General features: G+C 43.1%; 1 protein-coding gene across 1 annotated transcript in view; it reads right to left on the bottom strand.

Moving 5' to 3' along the window:
- The window catches only part of LOC138655770 (alcohol dehydrogenase 1-like), a 153,658-nt gene that overhangs the window by 103,284 nt on the left and 27,803 nt on the right, over positions 1 to 22,571 (bottom strand). Inside the window, exon 4 of the mRNA XM_069743620.1 lies at positions 8,718 to 8,805. Coding sequence (XP_069599721.1) covers positions 8,718 to 8,805 — 88 coding nt within the window. The remainder of the gene's footprint in view (positions 1 to 8,717; positions 8,806 to 22,571) is intronic.

The raw sequence follows: 22,571 nt of genomic DNA, 5'->3' as shown, positions 1-22,571 counted from the left end.
GGACTGGCACTGAAGCAGAAATGCCAATCTTAATCTCCCACTATTTTTTTTTTCAGGGAGAATTTAAAAGAAATCTGGCCCAGTATTACACACTAGGTTTAATGTGGCACAAAATTTGAGACAGGTGATACACACAGGAGTGGCACTGAAGCAGAAATGCCAATCTTAATCTCCCACTATTTTTTTTTCAGGGAGAATTTAAAAGAAATCTGGCCCAGTATTACACACTAGGTTTAATGTGGCACAAAATTTGAGACAGGTGGCACACACAGGACTGGCACTGAAGCAGAAATGCCAATCTTAATCTCCCGCTGTTTTTTTTTTCAGGGAGAATTTAAAAGAAATCTGGCCCAGTATTACACACTAGGTTTAATGTGGCACAACATTTGAGACAGGTGGCACACACAGGACTGGCACTGAAGCAGAAATGCCAATCTTAATCTCCCACTATTTTTTTTTTCAGGGAGAATTTAAAAGAAATCTGGCCCAGTATTACACACTAGGTTTAATGTGGCACAAAATTAGAGACAGATGCCACACACAGCACTGACACTGAGGCAAAATTGTCAATCTTAATCTCCCACTATTTTTTTTTATTTATGGGAGAATTGGCAAGAAATCAGGCCCACTGTTAGACTGTATGTTTTCTGTGCCAGAAAATGAGACACAGATGCCACACACAGGACTGCCACTGATACAGATTTGCCAATTTTAATCTGCACCCTTTTTTTTTTTTTTTTCTTCAGGGAGACTAGTGAATAAATCTGGGCCACTGTATTAGAGTATATTTTCTGTGGCAGAAAGTGGCTTGAAGAGATATAACGAAACAAAAAAAAAAAAGGGACTGTGCTACAATTACTATCTCCCTGCAGTAATCTCAGCAAATTATGGCAAGCAGCAATAAAAAGGACTGCTGCACACAAAAGTGTGGACAAACAAACAAGATAGCTGTGCAGAAAGGAAGGAGCAACAGGATTTGTGCTTTGAAAAAAGCAGTTGGTTTGCACAGCGGTGTACAAACAGCAATGCAGCTATCAGGGAGCCTTCAAGGGCAGCCCAATGAACTACAGCGCTGAGGAAAAAAAAATCTAGCCTCCACTGTCCCTGCAAAACAATGGTCGTGTTGGACAGTGGAAATCGCTACAGCACAAGCGGTTTGGGGGTTAATGTACCCTGCCTAACGCTATCCCTGCTTCTGACGAAGCGGCAGCAACCTCTCCTTTTGCTCAGATTAGCAGCAGTAAGATGGCGGTCGGCGGGAACGCCTCTTTATAGCCCCTGTGACGCCGCGGAAAGCAAGCCAATCACTGCAATGCCCTTCTCTAAGATGGTGGGGACTGAGACCTATGTCATCACGCTGCCCACACTCTGCATCCACCTTCATTGGCTGAGAAATGGCGCTTTTCGCATCATTGAAACGTGACTTTGGCGCGAAAGTCGCGTACCGCATGGCCGACCCCACACAGGGATCGGGTCGGGTTTCATGAAACCCGACTTTGCCAAAAGTCGGCGACTTATGAAAATGAACGACCCGTTTCGCTCAACCCTAGTGCTGAGTAACCTACATGCATTGTCAGGTTGGCGCCATTATACTGATTAATAAGATACCTTGGCTGATGAAATCCATCTTGTGGTTGTTGTTTATCATTGTAATCAGTATAACAGCACCAACCTGACACTGTAGGTTACTGTGCACAATCCTAATGACAGGATCCCTTAAAAGTGAATCTGTCAGCAGGATTTCACACCCCAAACTATTTATATGAACATGTAGCTGTTTCAAAGTCAAGTCCTTTTAATCATATAGTTGCCAGCTTATTCCTCCATTACTGATAAATCAACATATGAATTGATATGCAAATGAGTCTGTAAATTTGAAGCCTCTGTCACTCCATCTCTCTGCCCTGAAAAGTGCCGTCTCCTCCTGCTTAACTGACAGCTTCTTTGCTGTGGTACTTCAGGAAAGAGAGTCAGTAGTAAAGCAGGAAGAGGAGGACTCTGGTCAGGGAATAGAGCTGTAGTGACAAAGGCTTCAGATATTCAGCCTCATTTGCATATCAATTCAAATGCTTTATCACAGTAATGGAGGAATTAACTGATCATGTAATGACATTGCTTGATTTGTCTTTGAAAGAGCTATGTGCATATGTAAATAGTATGGGATGTGAAATCATGCTGACAGGTTCCCTTTATATTTTGGTATAATGAGTGGAACATCAATGTCCCTACGGCCCCCTTCAAATGTCCATATAAAACCGGTACAGGAAAAAAACAGTACCAGTGTCATCAGTGTTTTGGATCAGTGTTTCATCTGTGTGCCATACATGTTTTTCCAGTATGGATATAGAAACCATGAAATTACAAAGATTCTTCTACACTTTGCAATGTTAAACACATACATCACACAGGTGGCACACGGATGGCACATGGATGCCATCTTTGTACTGTCTCTGTTTTCACAAACCTATAGATTTGTATTGATCTGTGTCATCCGTGCTACAAGAAAAAAATTTACATCTGTAGATTACCATAGGTTATAAAGGGTACGTATTTCATCCTTGAAATAAAACAAATACCACATATAATGCAAACATGGGCATGTAAAGGGGGCCTAAGGAGAGTAAATGAAATAAAAAAAATCCCTAACATTTTCAAATCATCAACCTATAACTCATTAGATAAAGATAAGATATACTGTAGATATTTAAAAAATAACAAATTCGGCTTTGCTGTGTCCATAAAAGCTCGATCTATCAAAATATAAAACTATTTAACCTGTACTGCAAAAAATAAAAAATAAAAGCCAAAGTTGACATTTTCCATTTGATGGACCTATGCAAAAAATTGCAATAAAAGTGATCAAGACATTGTATTCACCTCAAAATTGTATCAATCCCAGCGATGAGCGAGTATTCATTATTATTCTCTATTCACACGGATAGTATTCGGGTTACAGTGTGAGTATTTGTGTACTTGCCTCGATATATATTCGGATGTCCCGTGTTACAGTTTTGGTGCCTCCTTTGCAGCCACTAAACATGCTGAGCATCTTAACCAATCACAGTAATGCCGCAGACATCATGGTTGTGGCATTACTGTGATTGGCTGGCCGCCCAGCGTCACAGGGTCTATTGAAGCCTTGCAGCCCCCATTTTGTGCACATTGCATCCGGAGCCTGCTTTCTACAAGTATAGGGAGAGATCACTCTGCTGCTAGGGAGAGTCTTAGGGCTCATTTCCACTCGTGATAGACAAATCGGTCCGTAATCTGGACCGAAAAAAGGGATGAAAAGTATGCGTTTGTGATGCGTTTGTGATGCGAGTTCAATGCGATTTTTTTATCGCACCATCCGTTTTACATCCGTATGCAATCCGTTTTTTTCTCTGCAACTATTTTTATACAGTCATTTACAGGACTATTTACAGTGTTCTATAACACAGAATGGTAAGGTATCCGTAAAAAACGGATGGAATACGGATGTTCCGTATGCCATGCGTTTTTTTTATCGCACCCATTGACTTGCATTGGTGAGTCTCGTCCGAGACTCGCAGAAAATCGCAGCATGCTGTGATTTTTTTCTCAGTCCGATTTCGGCTGAGAAAAAAATCGCAAATGAAAAGACACCTATTGAATAACATTGGTCCGAGTGCAATCCGATTTTTTATCGGATTGCACTCGTCCGTTTTACTTGCAAGTGGAAATGAGCCCTTAAAGGGACACTGTCACCTGAATTTGGAGGGAACAATCTTCAGCCATGGAGGGGGGGTTTTTGGGTGTTTGATTCACCCTTTCCTTACCCGCTGGCTGCATGCTGGCTGCAATATTGGAATGAAGTTCATTCTCTGTCCTCCGTAGTACATGCCTGCACAAGGCAATCTTGCCTAAACAGTAGAAACTCCCCACAAGTGACCACATATTGGAACCTAGACCCCCCAAGAAACTTATCTAGATGTGTTGTGAGAACTTTGAACCCCCAAGTATTTCACTATAGTTTATAACGCAGAGCTGTGAAAATGTTTTTTTAGCCCCTCAAATTTTTATTTTCCCAAGAGAAATTGGACCCCAGAAGTTGTTGTCCAATTTGTCTTGAGTACGCTGATACCACAAAAGTTGGTGTAAACCCCTGATTGGGCGCATGGGAGAGCTCAGAAGGGAAGGAGCACTATTTTACTTTTTCAACGCAGAATTGGCTGGAATTGAGATCGGACGCCATGTTGCTAAAACCTTAACCCAAACACACCCCTAACCCTAATCCCAACCACACCCCTAATCCCAACTCCAACACACCCCTAACCCTAATCCCAACCATAACCCTAACCACACCCCTAACCCTGACACACCCCTAACCCTAATCCCAACTGTAAATGCAATCCAAACCCTAACCCTAACCCTAGTCTTAACCCTAGCCCTAACCCTAGCCCTAACACTAACCCTAGCCCTGACCCTAGCCCTAACCCTAGCCCTAACCCTAACCCTAGCCCTAACCCTAGCCCTAACCCTAACCCTAGCCCTAACCCCCTAACCCTAGCCCTAACCCTAGCCATAACCCTAATGGGAAAATGGAAATAAATACTTGTTTAAATTTTTTCCCTAACTAAGGGGTTGATGAAGGGGGGTTTGATTTACTTTTATAGCGGGTTTTTTAGCGGATTTTTATGACTGAAAGCTGTCACACACTAAAAGATGCTTTTTATTGCAAAATATATTTTTTGCATTACCACATGGCGCTTGGTAAGCCACCTCCCTGCAGGACCCGGATGCAGCCCCGTGGCCATTTTGGATCCGGGGCCTGCAGGGAGAAGAAGGTAGGAGACCCTCGGAGCAACGTGATCACTTCACATTGCTCTGAGGGTCTCAGGGAAGCACGCAGGGAGCCCCCCTCCCTGCCTGATGCTTCCCTATACTGCTGGAACACTGCGATCATGTTTGATCGCAGTGTGCTGGGGGTTAATGTGCCGGGGCGGTCCATTACCGCTCCTGGCACATAGTGCCGGATGTCAGCTGCAATAGCTGACACCCGGCCACGATCGGCCGCACTCCCCATGTGAGTACGGCCGATTGCTATGACGTACTATCCCGTCCTTGGGAATTAAGTCCCAGGTCACCTTGATGGGATAGTACGTCAAATTGGATGAAGTGGTTAAAGCACTGCTCTATTTTACCTGCTGTTTTTGGGGACAGAGCCTGGCTTCTGCTGGCTGTCCACATTAGTTCATTTAAAAAGTCGTTAAGTGCCCTATGCAAAGCAGTAGTCCAAACATTTCCTACTGCCTGCAACCAAGCATGCACTAGGCCATTTTCCTTGCTGTAATTTGGGGTCAGAGCCTGCCTTCTGCTGTCCACGTTAGTCCACTTAAACTTCTGTCAGGGTTTCCGCCTCTTTATATTCCACTTGCCCTCTCCCTTCCTCCTGCTCCTCATCTTCTGCTGACGTACCCTCTCCATCACTTCCAAGCTGGGACCTTGCAGCAGCGCATTGGCAAAGTGGCAACACGCTCTGCTGAAGCTGATCTGTTTAGATCATAAACCACACACTGCAGCAGAGCTGTGGCAAGCTTTAAAACAACAAACTAATTAGTGGCTCTCCCCACTGCACCTCCAACCATAATGGACCTAAACAAGAGGCAGCTTTAAAGTTCAGCAAGCTGGTACACATGCCATGTATGGCTCATATGCTGAACCTAGTTGTTCAGAAATTTCTGAAAAGTTACCCTGCCTTGCCATACCTACTTGAGAAGGTGGCCATATTAGTGCCCATTTCCGCCATTCCACTACCACTTTTGCTGGTCTTAAAGAGCTGCAAAAGCAATTGAATTTGCCAAGACACCGACTCATTTGCAACCTGCCCACGAGGTGGAACTCAACCTATCATATGTTGGTGAGGATTAGAAGGTAGCAGTTTAATACCAGCTTCAACATGCCCATCAGACTGACAGTCAGCCACTACACAAAACAACTTTCGAGTGGGTGTGGATCGCTGACATTTGTGAGGTTCTTGAGAACTTTGAGTACTGCACAAAGCTTGTAAGCAGTGATCAGGCAATTATTAGCATAACCATTCCGCTGCTGTGTCTCTTGAAACAATCACTGCATAATCTCAACAAGTAAGTTTTGAGTTCCCAACATGTTGGTATGGAGCCAGATTTCACAATGGGTGATACTACCTAGCCCAGCCAATATTCGGAGGCAACATTGGGTGAAGGGGAAGATGAGGAGGATGAGGAGAGTGAGGACTTATTTTCTGTGCTACCGAGGGGACGCCTAATGCTATGGAGGGGACAACCATCCCATGTTTCATGTCTGTGCAGCCTGGATGGGATGGAGAGGAGGCGGTGGAAGAGGAGAAAGATGTGAGTCAGCGTGAGGAGAGGATGGTTACTGTTCCTACTGTTGGGGACACAGAACATTTGCCTTTTTGCAGCTTGGCTCACATGGTACAGTTCATGCGTGATACTCATTTTATCCAACATCCAATGCTAGTTGGCCACCTTTCTCGATCCACGGTACAAGGAGAAATTTTCTTCTCTCCTTTTGTAGTCACCAAAGAGTTTTACAATGGAATCATTCAAGAGGGCCATTGTAGATCAGTTGCTGAAAATATCACCCTCAAACAATGCTGGTGGCAGAGGTATCGGCTGTGTTCAACAACAATGGATAATGGGGAGAGCAACGAACACTAGGCCCAACAAAGGTGGGAGGAAAATGTGCTCAAATTGGGCAATTTTCAATAAACCAGCACAACAGCAAGGTCTGTTACAATGCCAAGGTAGGAGAAGTTGCAGAACATGGTCAAGAGGTACTTAAGTGACCATACGTGCATCCTTTCTGATGCTTCAGTTCCTTTTCATTATTGGGTGTGCAATCTGAACACTTGGCCCAACCTCTCCTTATACGCCTTGGAGATATTGACCTGCTCAGCTGCTAGTGTGATGTCAGAGTGTGTTTTCAGCTCTTCTGAGTCAAGCATGACTGATAGACGCACACGCCTTTCTATGGAAAATGCGGACAGACGTACTCTGATTAAATGCAACAAGGACTGGATATCTCCACTGTTTGCAGTCCCTCCAGATGACAGCAAGCCAACCTAAATTCACCAAAAATGCTGATTAATGCTACTGCTGTTAACATCAACCCCTTCCCATAAAACCCCATCTCCTTCCTTTGTCAACCATTACTCAGCCCATGGGGCTAATTTTTCCAAACCCTATGCACAATGTGCAGTGGACAAACCAGGACAGTATTCTTACTCTAGCCTAACTACTATTTGTGATTGGAGGCCCTTGGGCTGGTGGCTTCCTGCGTCAACCATGACTCAGCCCATAGAGCTAATTTTTACAAACCTTATGCACATTGTGCAGTGGACAAACCAGGACAGTATTTCTACTCCAGCCTAAATACTACTTGTGAATGGAGGCTCTTGTGGCAGGTTGTCCCACATTGTGACTGAGATAAGGGATACATATTCAATAGAAATCTAGGTTTAGTAGTTGTTCTTGTGTATCTGTAAAAGTGGCATAATACTGCGAGAAACTTATTCCCCAAAACCATATGTGAGTCAGAAATGCATGCAGACGTATTCTCCAGGCTCTTCCCATTCTGTTTCATCACTTTCCAAACCATTTCAGCCTTTTCAACAGGCCCCCAGACCCCTTTGTAGGGTCCAGCAGAAAATAGGAATATACTCACCCTCGGACGCGCCCTGCTTCTTTCCGGCAGCCTTCCTCCCTAAGAATCAGCGCTTGAAGGACCTTCGGTGACGTCGCGGCTTGTGATTGGTCGCGTGAGCGGTCACATGGGCGGTCACGCGACCAATCACAAGCCACGACGTCATTTAAGGTCCTTCACGCGCTGATTCTAAGGAAGGCTGCCGGTTAGTACCAGGGCGCGTCAGAGGTAAGTATAGCAATATTTTTTATTTTAATTCTTTATTTTACACTTAAATATGGATCCCAGGGCCTGAAGGAGAGTTTCCTCTCCTTCAGACCCTGGGAACCATAGTATCCCATTGCACTGCATTGGGTTTCGTGTTTCGGCCGACCCCGACCCCGACTTTTCTATAGGATCGGCCGATTTCACTCGACCCGACTTTTGAGAAAGTCGGGTTTCGTGAAACCCGACCCGATCCTATAAAAGTAAAAGGCGCTCAACCCTATATTACAGTACTCGCTAATCAACCACTCCTACAGCTCAATTGTTAGAAAAATAAAAAAGGTAAGCATCTCAGTATATGGCAACACAAACCATTTTATTTATTTTTTCCCAAATTTCTGATTTATTTTCACAACTAAAATACAGTAAAAAGAAAACTTTATAAGTTTAGTATTGCCATTGTTTCAATATCACATTTACCACACATAGAATGCCAAAAAACAATTTAAAAACAATGATGAAATTGCATTTTTTTTTCACAATTTCATCACACTTGGATTTTTTCACCAATTTTTCAATACATTTTATAGTGAAATGATGGTGTAATTCAAAACTACAATTAATCCCTTATACAGCTAAAAAAATCTATGGCTCTTAAAAGAAGAGGAGAAAAAAAACAAAGTTGCCAAAGCAAAAATTGGCCATGCCAGAAGGGGTTAAAGTTAACCTCTTTAATAGCAAGTAATGGATCATGCAAATCACCTTAAATTTTGGATTCTGAATGATCTTTAAACTTTTGAACTTTATACATAGAAATTATTAAAAGCATGAATACAGTTAATACATACAAGCCTTTGTAGCAGGAATTACTCTCTGGATTTAGGCAACTTCTGCATTCTCCACATTGAGGAATACATAGCGGTATGACCTTGTCTCCTGTACGATATGCAAAGCAAGGGTTAACAACAAAAGTTGTTTGGAATTTTCATAAATTTGTCTGTTTTTAAGAGAAACCAATCAAACGTATGTATAGCACAGATAAAGGAAAGAGAAAATAGCATCCAGCTTATTTTAGCCTCTTTCTTCTTCAAAAATGGATGGTACCGATCAATTAAAAAAACTCCCTCTGGGTCATTGCATTAGTAAGCAACAAGGAAGAAATCTGGCTAAACTATGTCAGCTATGTAATCCTTTGATGTTGCTGTCAATAGCCATCTAAGGAGTCTGACCCAGGAAGGTTGCTGGTCAGGGGAAAATATAAACTACACTTATTTGCTATCTCTGCATCTACAAGTTTATTTTTGGGGGATTTTTTTGCCAAAGTAGTAAAAAAACATATAAAGTTGGCTTTGCTGTAACAATATTGACCATTAGAATAAAGTTAAAGAAGCACTCCTCCATCAAAGTTTTATCCTCTTAAAGTATTGCAGTCATCATATTATACAGCACTGTGTACAGTTGTGGTCAAAAGTTTACATACCCCAGCAAAATTTTTGTTTTCTTGACCTTTCTCCACTCATGGTTAGTGGTTGGGTGAAACCATTTATTGTCAAACTATTGTGTTTTCTCTTTTTACATAGTTACATAGTTACATAGTTATTAAGGTTGAAGGAAGACTATATGTCCATCTAGTTCAACCCATAGCCTAACCTAACATGCCCTAACATGTTGATCCAGAGGAAGACAAAAAAAACCCATGTGGCAAAGAGTAAGCTCCACATTGGGGAGAAAAATTCCTTCCCGACTCCACATACGGCAATCAGACTAGTTCCCTGGATCAACGCCCTATCAAGGAATCTAGTGTATATACCCTGTAACATTATACTTTTCCAGAAAGGTATCCAGTCCCCTCTTAAATTTAAGTAATGAATCACTCATTACAACATCATACGGCAGAGAGTTCCATAGTCTCACTGCTCTTACAGTAAAGAATCCGCGTCTGTTATTATGCTTAAACCTTTTTTCCTCCAACCGCAGAGGATGCCCCCTTGTCCCTGTTTCAGGTCTATGATTAAAAAGATCATCAGAAAGGTCTTTGTACTGTCCCCTCATATATTTATACATTAAAATAAGATCACCTCTTAGTCTTCGTTTTTCCAAACTAAATAGCCCCAAGTGTAATAACCTATCTTGGTATTGCAGACCCCCCAGTCCTCTAATAACCTTGGTCGCTCTTCTCTGCACCCGCTCCAGTTCAGCTATGTCTTTCTTAAACACCGGAGACCAGAACTGTGCACAGTATTCTAAGTGTGGTCGAACTAGTGACTTGTATAGAGGTAAAATTATATTCTCCTCATGAGCATCTATGCCTCTTTTAATGCATCCCATTATTTTATTTGCCTTTGTAGCCGCTGCCTGACACTGGCCACTGAATTTAAGTTTGTCATCCACCCATACACCCAGGTCTTTTTCATTGATGGTTTTGCCCAGAGTTTTAGAATTAAGCACATAATTATACATCTTATTACTTCTACCCAAGTGCATGACCTTACATTTATCCCCATTAAAGCTCATTTGCCATTTATCAGCCCAAGCTTCTAGTTTACATAAATCATTCTGTAATATAAAATTGTCCTCCTCTGTATTGATTACCCTGCAGAGTTTAGTGTCATCTGCAAATATTGAAATTCTACTCTGAATGCCCCCTACAAGGTCATTAATAAATATGTTAAAAAGAAGAGGGCCCAATACTGACCCCTGTGGTACCCCACTGCTAACCGCTACCCAGTCCGAGTATGCTCTATTAATAACCACCCTTTGTTTCCTATCCCTGAGCCAGCTCTCAACCCACTTGCACATATTTTCCCCTATCCCCATTATTCTCATTTTATGTATCAACCTTTTGTGTGGCACCGTATCAAAAGCTTTTGAGAAGTCCATATACACTACATCCACTGGGTTCCCTTGGTCCAATCCGGAACTTACCTCTTCATAGAAACTGATCAAATTAGTCTGACATGAACGGTCCCTAGTAAACCCGTGCTGATACTGGGTCATGAGGTTATTCCTCTTCAGATACTCCAGTATAGCGTCCCTTAGAATGCCCTCCAGGATTTTACCCACAGTAGAGGTTAAGCTTACTGGCCTATAATTTCCGAGTTCAGTTTTTGTTCCCTTTTTGAATATTGGCACCACATTTGCTATACGCCAGTCCTGTGGCACAGACCCTGTTATTATGGAGTCTTTAAAGATTAAAAATAATGGTCTATCAATGACTGTACTTAATTCCTGCAGTACTCGAGGGTGTATCCCATCCGGGCCCGGAGATTTGTCAATTTTAGTGATTTTTAGACGCCGCCGCACTTCCTGCTGGGTTAAGCAGGTGACATTTAATTGGGAATTTTTATCACTAGACATTTTGCCTGCCATGGGATTTTCTTGTGTAAATACTGATGAAAAAAAGTCATTTAGCATATTGGCTTTTTCCTCATCCTCATCCACCATCTCACCCAGACTATTTTTAAGGGGGCCAACACTATCATTTTTTAGTTTCTTACTATTTATGTAGTTAAAGAATATTTTAGGATTATTTTTACTCTCTCTGGCAATGAGTCTCTCTGTCTCAATCTTTGCTGCCTTGATTTGCTTTTTACAGAATTTATTTAATTTTCTGTATTTATTTAATGCCTCCTCACTACCTACTTCCTTTAATTCTCTAAATGCTTTCTTTTTGTCACTTATTGCGCCCCTTACAGCTCTATTTAGCCATATTGGTTTCCTCCTATTTCTAGTATGTTTATTCCCATACGGTATATACTGTGCACAGGTCCTATCCAGGATGCTAATAAACGTCTCCCATTTTCTTTGTGTATTTTTGTGTCTCAGGATATCGTCCCAGTTAATTGCACCAAGATCCTCTATCATCTGTTGGAAATTTGCCCTCCTGAAGTTTAGTGTCCTTGTAACCCCTCTACTACACATCTTTTTAAAGGATACATGAAAACTTATTATTTTGTGATCGCTATTTCCCAAGTGACCCCAAACCCTTATATTTGATATGCGGTCTGGCCTGTTGGTTAATATTAGGTCTAGTAGTGCCCCCCTTCTTGTTGGGTCCTGAACCAGTTGTGAAAGGTAATTGTCTCTCATAATTGTCAAAAAACGATTACCTTTGCTGGAACTGCAGGTTTCTGTTCCCCAATCTATTTCAGGGTAGTTGAAGTCCCCCATAATAATGACTTCTCCTTGAGTCGCAGCTTCATCTATTTGCTTTACGAGGATATTCTCCATTGCTTCCATTATTTTTGGAGATTTATAACAAACCCCTATCAGTAATTTATTATTTGTTCCCCCTCCCCTTATCTCCACCCACAGGGATTCTACATTTTCATTAAATTCACCTATATTATCGCGCAGGATGGGATTTAAGGATGATTTTACATATAGACACACCCCTCCCCCTCGCTTATCTGTACGGTCATTTCTGAACAGGCTATAGCCCTGCAAGTTAACAGCCCAGTCATGGCTCTCATCCAGCCACGTTTCAGATATCCCCACTATGTCATAATTATGCTCCAACAACATTAGTTCTAATTCGTCCATTTTGTTGGCGAGGCTTCTGGCATTAGTATACATGCACTTTATGATCCTCTCTGTACTTCTATTTCTTAAATTATTAACTGTTCTGACCCCACCCCCCATGCCACCGCCACCCCCAACTTCCTTATTTGTGCCCAGGTCTCTGTCTGCACTATCTTCCCCTCCTATAAAATGAATATCCTCCCCCCCAATTCCTAGTTTAAACACTCCTCCAACCTTCTAGCCATTCTCTCCCCCAGCACAGCTGCACCCTCCCCATTGAGGTGCAGCCCGTCCCTAGCGTAGAGCCTGTAGCCAACTGAGAAGTCGGCCCAGTTCTGCAGGAACCCAAACCCCTCTTTCCTACACCAATTCTTTTAAACCATAATGACAACTAAAAACATCCAAATGACCCTGATCAAAAGTTCACATGCCCCATTTCTTAACCCCTTCATGACCCAGCCTATTTTGACCTTAATGACCTGGCCATTTTTTGCAATTCTGACCAGTGTCCCTTTATGAGGTAATAACTCAAGAACGCTTCAACGGATCCAAGCGATTCTGAAATAGTTTTTTCGTAACATATTGAGCTTCATGTTAGTGATAAATTTAGGTCAATAATTTTTGCATTTATCTGTGAAAAAAATGGAAATTTGGCAAAAATTTTGAATATTTTGCAATTTTCAAATTTTGAATTTTTATTCTGTTAAACCAGAGAGGTATGTGACACAAAATAGTTAATAAATAACATTGTCTACATTACATCAGTATAATTTTGGAAACAAAATTTTTTTTGCTAGGAAGTTATAAGGGTTAAAATTTGACCAGCGATTTCTCATTTTTACAACAAAATTTACAAAAACATTACTTTTTGAATGAAAAATTGGCTCCAATCATTAGCGGACACCATGTCGCGTTTGGAGAGCCCCTGTGTGCCTAAGGAGCTCCCCACAAGTGACCCCATTTTGGAAACTAGACCCCCCAAGGAACTTATCTAGATGCATTTTTTTGCCTCAATTGTTTTGTTTTCAAATGGGAAACAGTATAAAATAGATCCTAAAATTTGTTGGGCAATTTCTCCTGAGTACACCGATACCTCATATGTGGGGGTAAACCACTGTTTGGGCACACGGCATGGCTCAGAAGAGAAGGAGCGCCATTTGACTTTTTGAATGAAAAATTAGCTCCAATTGTTAGCGGACACCATGTCATCTTTGGAGAGCCTCTGTGTGCCTAAACATTAGAGCTCCCCCACAAGTGACCCCATTTTGGAAACTAGATCCCCCATGGAACTTATCTAGATGCATAGGGAGCACTTTCAACTCCCAGGTGCTTCACAAATTGATCCGTAAAAATGAAAAAGTACTTTTTTTCCACAAAAAATTATTTAGCCTCAAGTTTTTCATTTTCTCATGGGCTACAGGATAAAAAGGATCTTAAATGTGTTGGGCAATTTCTCCTGAGTACACCGATACCTCACATGTGGGGGTAAACCACTGTTTGGGAACACGGCAAGGCTCGGAAGGGAAGGAGCGCCATTTGACTTTTTGAATGAAAAATTAGCTCCAATCGTTAGCGGTCACCATGTCGCATTTGGAGAACCCCTGTGTCCCTAAACATTTGAACTCCCACCACAAGTGACACCATTTTGGAAACTAGACCCCCAAGGAACTTATCTAGATGTGTGGTGAGAACTTTGAACCCCCAAGTGCTTCACAGAAGTTTATAACGCAGAGCCATGAAAATAGAAAATCATTTTTCTTTCCTCAAAAATAATTTTTTAGCCCACAATTTTTTATTTTTACATGGGTAACAGGAGAAATTGGACCCCAAAAGTTGTTGTCCAGGTTGTCCTGAGCATGATCATACCCCATATGTGGGGGTAAACCACTATTTGGGCGCATGGCAGAGCTCAGAAGGGAAGTAGTGATGTTTTGGAATGCAGACTTTGATGGAATGGTCTGCGGGCGTAATATTACATTTGCAGAGCCACTGATGTACCTAAACAGTAGAAACCCACCACAAGTGACCTAGTTTTGGAAACTAGACCCCCAAGGAACTTATCTAGATTTGTGGTGAGCACTTTGAACCCCCAAGTGCTTCGCAGAATTTTATAACGCAGAGCCGTGAAAATAAAAAATCTGTTTTTCCCCACAAAAAATGTTTTAGCCCCCATTTTTTTATTTTTCCAAGGGTAACAGGAGAAATTAGACCCCCAAAATTGTTGTACAATTTTTCCTGAGTACGCTTATGCCCCATATGTTTGAGTAAACCACTGTTTGGGCATACGTCGGGGCTCGGAAGGGAGGTAGCACAATTTGATTTTTTGAATGCAAGATTGGCTAGAATCAATGGTGGCGCCATGTCATGATTGGAGACCCCCTGATGTGCCTAAACAATGGAAACCCCTCAATTCTAACTCCAACACTAACCCCAACAAACCCCTAAATCTAATCCCAACTCTAACCATAACCGTTATCACAACCCTAACCCCAACACACCCCTAACCACATCCCTAACCCCAACACACCCCTACACCTAATCCCAACCCTAACCCTAATCCCAACCCTAACCCCAACACACAAGCAACCCTAACCCAACCCTAACCATAACACTAACCACAAGCCTAATCCTAACCTCAACACACCCCTAACCCTAATTCCAACCCTAACCCTAATTCCAACCCTAACTCTAGTTACAGCCCTGTTGTGAATTCCACTCTTGGGCTCCCTCCGGTGGTTGTAAGTGGCACTTTTGTGAGTTCTGCTCTTGGGCTCCCTCTTGTGGTTTCTAGTGGTATGGCTGCTCCTTGGAGTTAGCTGTCATCAGCTGCCTCCACTTATCGTCTCTTCTGCTCGGCTATTTAGGCCTGGCTCTTTCTTCAGCCAGTGCCACTTGTAAATGGTTCCTGGTTGGATTCACATCCCTGTTATCCTGACCAGTTCAGCAAAGCTATGTTTTTGCTTGCTCTTTTCTGTCTATAGATTGTGGACTTATCCATTCTGTGCTTTCTTTGTTTGTCCAGCTTATCAGTGTGAATTAATTCTGTCTTGCTGGAAGCTCTGGGAGGCAGATTTGCCCTCCACACCTTTAGCCAGGTGTGGAGATTTTTTTGTAAACTCTGCGTGGATTTTTGTAGTGTTTTGTAGTGTTTTATACTGACCGCACAGTATTCCATCCTGTCCTATCTATTTAGCTAGACTGGCCTCCTGTGCTCATCCTGGTTTCATTCTGTGTATGTCTTTTCCCTCTCCACTCACAGTCATTATTTGTGGGGGGCTAATCTATCCTTTGGGGATGTCTCTGAGGCAAGATAGCTTTCCTGCTTCTTTGTTTAGGGGTAGTTAGCTCTTAGGCTGTGACGAGATGCCTAGGGAGAGTTAGGAGCATTCCACAGCTACTTCTAGTGCTGTGTTGAGCTTAGTGACTGCGGTCACCACTTCCTTCAGAGCTCGTTCCATGTTGCTCCTAGACCACCGTATCATAACAGTACAAGTGGCCAAAAATGAATTAAATGCATCTCAAAAGAAGGAAAAGAAAGTTCTGAACCATTTTTTTTTCTGTGCTCTGGTTTGTCTTTTTTTTCCTCTTGATATCTGGGTGGTTCAGGATATATGCTTTGGCATGGATGTTCAGGGTTTGTTTTCTCGTGTGGATCAACTTGCTGCAAGAGAACAGAGTATCCAGGACTATGTTGTCCAGACTCCGGCTTTAGAGCCTAGAATTCCTACTCCTGAATTGTTTTTTGGGGACAGATCCAAGTTTTTGAACTTTAAAAATAACTGCAAATAGTTTTTTGCTTTGAAACCCCATTCTTCTGGTGATCCCATTCAGCAAGTAAAAATCATCATATCCTTGCTGCGTGGTGACCCTCAAGACTGGGCTTTTTCTCTTGAAACAGGGGATCCGGCATTATTGAATGTAGATGCATTTTTTCAAGCGCTCGGATTATTGTATGACGAACCTAATTCTGTGGATCATGCAGAAAAAGCCCTGTTGGCCTTGTGTCAAGGTCAGGAAGCGGCAGAGTTATACTGCCAGAAAGTTAGAAAATGGTCTGTGCTCACTAAATGGAATGAAGAGGCTCTGGCTGCTATTTTCAGAAAAGGTCTTTCTGAAACCCTTAAAGATGTTATGGTGGGCTTTCCTACGCCTGCCGGTTTGAGCGAATCTATGTCTCTAGCCATTCAGATTGATCGGCGTCTGCGTGAGCGCAAAGCTGTCCACCATATGGCAGTATCCTCTGAGCAAAGTCCTGAACCTATGCAATGTGATAAGATTTTGACTAGAATAGAACGGCAGGAATTCAGACGTCAGAATAGGCTGTGTTTTTATTGTGGTGATTCGGCTCATGTTATCTCTGATTGCCCTAAGCGTACTAAGAGAGTCGCTAGGTCTGTTACCATTAGTACTATACAGCCTAAATTTCTCTTATCTGTGACCCTGATTTGCTCATTGTCGTCCTTTTCTGTCATGGCATTTGTGGATTCAGGCGCTGCCCTGAACTTAATGGACTTAGAATTCGCCAGGCGCTGTGGTTTTTCCTTGCAGTCTTTGCAGAGCCCTATTCCTTTGAGGGGTATTGCTGCTACACCCTTGGCCAAGGATAAACCTCAGTACTGGACACAGATGACTATGTACATGGCTCCTGCACATCAGGAAGATTGCCGTTTTCTGGTGTTGCATAACCTGCATGATGTTGTTGTACTGGGATTTCCATGGTTACAGGAACATAATCCGGTGCTGGATTGGAAAACTATGTCGGTGACTAGTTGGGGTTGTCGAGGAGTACATAGTGACGTTCTTTTGATGTCAATTTCCTCTTACCCCTCTTCTGAGGTCCCTGAGTTTTTGTCGGATTTCCAGGATGTATTTGATGAGCCCAAGTCCAGTTCCCTTCCTCTGCACAGGGACTGTGATTGTGCTATTAACTTGATTCCTGGTTGCAAGTTCCCTATGGGCCGACTTTTCAATCTATCTGTGCCAGAGCATGCCGCCATGCGGAGTTATGTTAAGGAGTCTTTGGAGAAGGGGCATATTCGGCCCTCTTCGTCACCATTGGGAGCGGGTTTCTTTTTTGTTGCTAAGAAGGATGGCTCCTTGAGACCCTGTATTGATTATCGTCTTCTTAATGAGATCACGGTCAAATTCCAATACCCCTTGCCTTTGCTTACTGATTTGTTTGCTCAGATTAAGGGGAATAGATGGTTTACTAAGATTGACCTCCGAGGGGCATATAATCTTGTTCGTATTAAACAGGGTGACAAATGGAAAACTGCATTTAATACGCCTGAAGGCCATTTTGAATACCTTGTGATGCCATTTGAGCTCTCTAATGCTCCATCTGTGTTCCAGTCTTTCATGCATGATATTTTCCGCAATTATCTTGATAAATTCATGGTCGTATATTTGGATGATATTTTGATTTTTTCCGATGATTGGGAGTCTCATGTGAAGCAGGTCAGGATGGTGTTCCAGATCCTTCGTGATAATCCTTTATTTGTGAAGGGGTCTAAGTGCCTATTCGGAGTTCAGAAGGTCTCTTTTTTGGGTTTTATTTTTTCTCCCTCGTCTTTAGAAATGGATCCTGTTAAGGTCCGAGCAATTCATGACTGGATCCAACCCACATCTGTGAAGGGTCTTCAAAAATTTTTGGGCTTTGCTAATTTCTATCGCCGTTTCATTGCCAACTTTTCCAGTGTGGTTAAGCCCCTTACTGATTTGACAAAGAAAGGCGCTGATGTGATGAATTGGTCCTCTGAGGCTGTTGAGGCCTTTCAAGAGCTTAAACGCCGATTTACTTCTGCCCCTGTGTTGCGTCAGCCGGATGTTTCTCTTCCTTTTCAGGTTGAGGTCGACGCTTCTGAGATTGGGGCAGGGGCCGTTTTGTCTCAGAGGGAGTCTGATGGTTCTTTGATGATACCGTGTGCTTTTTTTTCCAGAAAGTTTTCGCCTGCGGAACGCAATTATGATGTCGGCAATCGGGAGTTGTTGGCTATGAAGTGGGCGTTTGAGGAGTGGCGACATTGGCTTGAGGGAGCTAAACACCGTGTTGTGGTCCTGACCGATCATAAGAATCTGATTTACCTCGAGTCGGCCAAGCGGCTGAATCCTAGACAGGCTCGATGGTCCCTGTTTTTCTCCCGTTTTGATTTTGTGGTCTTGTATCTTCCGGGATCTAAGAATGTTAAGGCTGATGCCCTTTCTAGGAGTTTTTCGCCTGATTCTCCTGGAGTCCTTGAGCCGGTTGGCATTCTTAAGGAGGGGGTGATTCTTTCTGCTATCTCCCCTGATTTGCGGCGGGTGCTTCAGGAATTTCAGGCTGATTGACCTGACCGCTGTCCAGTGGGGAAGCTGTTTGTTCCTGATAGATGGACAAGTAAGGTAATTTCTGAGGTTCATTGTTCAGTGTTGGCTGGTCATCCTGGGATTTTTGGTACCAGAGATTTGGTTGCTAGGTCCTTTTGGTGGCCTTCCTTGTCGCGCGATGTGCGTGCTTTTGTGCAGTCCTGTGGGACTTGCGCCCGGGCCAAGCCTTGCTGTTCCCGCGCTAGTGGGTTGCTTTTGCCTTTGCCGGTCCCTGAGAGGCCCTGGACGCATATTTCCATGGATTTTATTTCAGATCTTCCTGTTTCCCAGAAGATGTCTGTTATCTGGGTTGTTTGTGACCGGTTCTCTAAAATGGTCCATCTGGTACCTTTGCCTAAGTTGCCTTCCTCCTCAGATCTGGTTCCATTATTTTTTCAGCATGTGGTTCGTTTGCATGGCATTCCGGAGAATATTGTGTCTGACAGAGGTTCTCAGTTTGTCTCTAGATTTTGGTGGGCCTTTTGTGCTAGGATGGGCATTGATTTGTCTTTTTCTTCGGCGTTTCATCCTCAGACTAATGGCCAAACTGAGCGAACTAATCAGACCTTGGAGACCTATTTGAGATGCTTTGTGTCTGCTGATCAGGATGATTTGGTGTCTTTCTTGCCGTTGGCCGAGTTTGCCCTTAATAATCGGGCTAGTTCGGCTACTTTGGTTTCACCTTTCTTTTGTAATTTTGGTTTTCATCCTCGTTTTTCTTCTGGGCAGGTTGAACCTTCTGATTGTCCTGGTGTTGATTCTGTGGTGGACAGGCTGCAGCAGATTTGGACTCATGTGGTGGACAATTTGACGTTGTCTCAGGAAAGGGCTCAACGTTTTGCTAACCGCCGTCGGTGTGTTGGTCCCCGGCTTTGTGTGGGGGATTTGGTTTGGTTGTCTTCTCGTCATGTTCCTATGAAAGTTTCTTCTCCTAAGTTTAAGCCTCGGTTTATTGGTCCTTATAAAATTTCTGAAATTATTAATCCGGTGTCTTTTCGTTTGGCTCTTCCAGCCTCTTTTGCCATTCATAATGTTTTCCATAGATCTTTGTTGCGGAGATATGTGGTGCCCGTTGTTCACTCAGTTGACCCTCCTGCCCCGGTGTTGGTTGAGGGAGAGTTGGAATATGAGGTTGAGAAGATTTTGGATTCTCGTTTTTCGAGGCGGAGGCTTCAGTATCTTGTCAAGTGGAAGGGTTATGGCCAGGAGGATAATTCTTGGGTTGTTGCCTCCGATGTCCATGTCACCGATTTGGTTCGTGCTTTTCACTTGGCTCGTCCTGATTGACCTGGGGGCTCTGGTGAGGGTTCGGTGACCCCTCCTCAAGGGGGGGGTACTGTTGTGAATTCCGCTCTTGGGCTCCCTCCGGTGGTTGTAAGTGGCACTTTTGTGAGTTCTGCTCTTGGGCTCCCTCTTGTGGTTTCTAGTGGTATGGCTGCTCCTTGGAGTTAGCTGTCATCAGCTGCCTCCACTTATCGTCTCTTCTGCTCGGCTATTTAGGCCTGGCTCTTTCTTCAGCCAGTGCCACTTGTAAATGGTTCCTGGTTGGATTCACATCTCTTTGGAGTTCCCTGTTATCCTGACCAGTTCAGCAAAGCTAAGTTTTTGCTTGCTCTTTTCTGTCCATAGAATGTGGACTTATCCATTCTGTGCTTTCTTTGTTTGTCCAGCTTATCAGTGTGAATTAATTCTGTCTTGCTGGAAGCTCTGGGAGGCAGATTTGTCCTCCACACCTTTAGTCAGATGTGGAGATTTTTTTGTAAACTCTGCGTGGATTTTTGTAGTGTTTTATACTGACCGCACAGTATTCCATCCTGTCCTATCTATTTAGCTAGACTGGCCTCCTGTGCTCATCCTGGTTTCATTCTGTGTATGTCTTTTCCCTCTCCACTCACAGTCATTATTTGTGGGGGGCTATTCTATCCTGAGGCAAGATAGCTTTCCTGCTTCTTTCTTTAGGGGTAGTTAGCTCTTAGGCTGTGACGAGATGCCTAGGGAGAGTTAGGAGCATTCCACGGCTACTTCTAGTGTTGTGTTGAGCTTAGGGACTGCGGTCAGTACAGTTACCACTTCCTTCAGAGCTCGTTCCATGTTGCTCCTAGACCACCGTATCATAACACAGCCCTAACCCTAAGGCTATGTGCCCACGTTGCGGATTCTTGTGCGGATCCCTCCATGACGCCACATAGGCATCACAGGTTGGATTGGCACCGACTTTCATGACGCCTACGTGGCGTCACAGGGCAGGAAGGGGTTAATAACATATATTGCCCCTTCTAACATCAATGACAGCTTGAAGTCTTTTGTGGTAGTTGTGGAGGAGGTTTTTTATTTTCTCAGATGGTAAAGCTGACCACTCTTCTTGGCAAAAAGCCTCCATTACCTGTAAATTCTTGGGCTGTCAAGCATGAACTGCATGCTTGAGATCTCCCCAGAGTGGCTCAAACATATTGAGGTCAGGAGACTGAGGTGACAGCTCCAGAACCTTCACTTTGTTCTGCTGTAGCGAATGACAGGTCAACTTAGCCTTGTGTTTTTGATTGTTGTCATATTGGAACATCCAAGAACGTCCCATGAGCAGCTTCCGGGCTGATGATTGCAAATTTGCTTCTAGTATTTGCTGATAACGTGCGGCATTTATCTTTCCTTCAACAAGATTCCTGTCCATTTGTAGTTCCCACATCCCCAAAACATCAGCGATCCACCTTTGTGCTTTACAGTAGGAATAGTGTTCCTTTCACATAGGCCTTGTTGACTTCTCTCCAAATGTAACGTTTATGGTTGTGGCCAAAAAGTTAAATTTTCGTCTCATCACTCCAAATTACCTTGTACGAGAAGTTTTGAGGCTTGTCTCTGTGCTGTTTTGTGTATTGTAGGAGAGATTTTTATGGTATTTGCACAGTAATGGCTTTCTTCTGGTGACCATGCGGCCCATTTTTCTTTAAGTGCCTCCTTATTGTGCATCTTGAAACAGCCGAACAGCTAGTTTTCAGAGAGTCTAGTATTTCAGCTGATGTTATTTGTGGGGTTTTCTTTGCATGCCAAACAATATTCCTGGCAGTTGTGGACAAAATTTTCATTGGTCTACCTGATCATGTTTTTGTTTTGACAGAGCCTCAGATTTTCCATTTGTTCATCACAGTTTGAACGCTGCAGACTGGCATTATCAATTCTTTGGATATCTTTTTGGATCCCTTTCCTGTTTTATACAGTTCAACTACCTTTTCCCATAGATCCGTTGACAATTCTTTTGCTTTCCCCATGACTCACAATCCAGAATAGTCAGTGGCTTGATGAAAGAGGTAAAAGTCTGTCTGGATCCCAGAAACTAACTCAGCTTTTACACACACACACTAATTACAAGAAAACAAGTCACAGGTGAGGATGTTACCTTCAGTAGCCATTCAAATCCATTTTTGTTGACTTATGTGCATATTACCAGGCCAAAATCACCAGGGTATGCAAACTTTTGATCAGTGTAATTTGGATGTTTTGAGTTGTCATTATGATTTAACCCCTTTCTAAACATCGGATGCAATATTCCGTCCATGCGACCTGTGCCTATTTGACCGTGGACAGAATATTATGTAATTTTTTTAATGTGATACTGCAACTGAAGTCACGGTGATCGCATCAAAATTAGATGGTGCAATAATACTGGGGTGTGTCGCCGCCCTCCCACAACCACGATCACTGTTATTGGCTGTTCAATTCTAAACAGTCAATTGCAGCATGTCTCAGTGTTTCAGTCAATCAGATTGCTTGAACGCTGATGTCCCAGTCTACAATTGGTGCTCCAGGAGCACTGATCCTAGGCTGGTGCCTGGCAATGCCAG

Source organism: Ranitomeya imitator, chromosome 1, assembly GCF_032444005.1.
Source record: "Ranitomeya imitator isolate aRanImi1 chromosome 1, aRanImi1.pri, whole genome shotgun sequence".
In the NCBI taxonomy this organism is placed as follows: domain Eukaryota; kingdom Metazoa; phylum Chordata; class Amphibia; order Anura; family Dendrobatidae; genus Ranitomeya; species Ranitomeya imitator.
The sequence above is the reverse complement of the archived record's forward strand: the minus strand, read 5'-3'. Positions and strand labels throughout refer to the sequence as shown.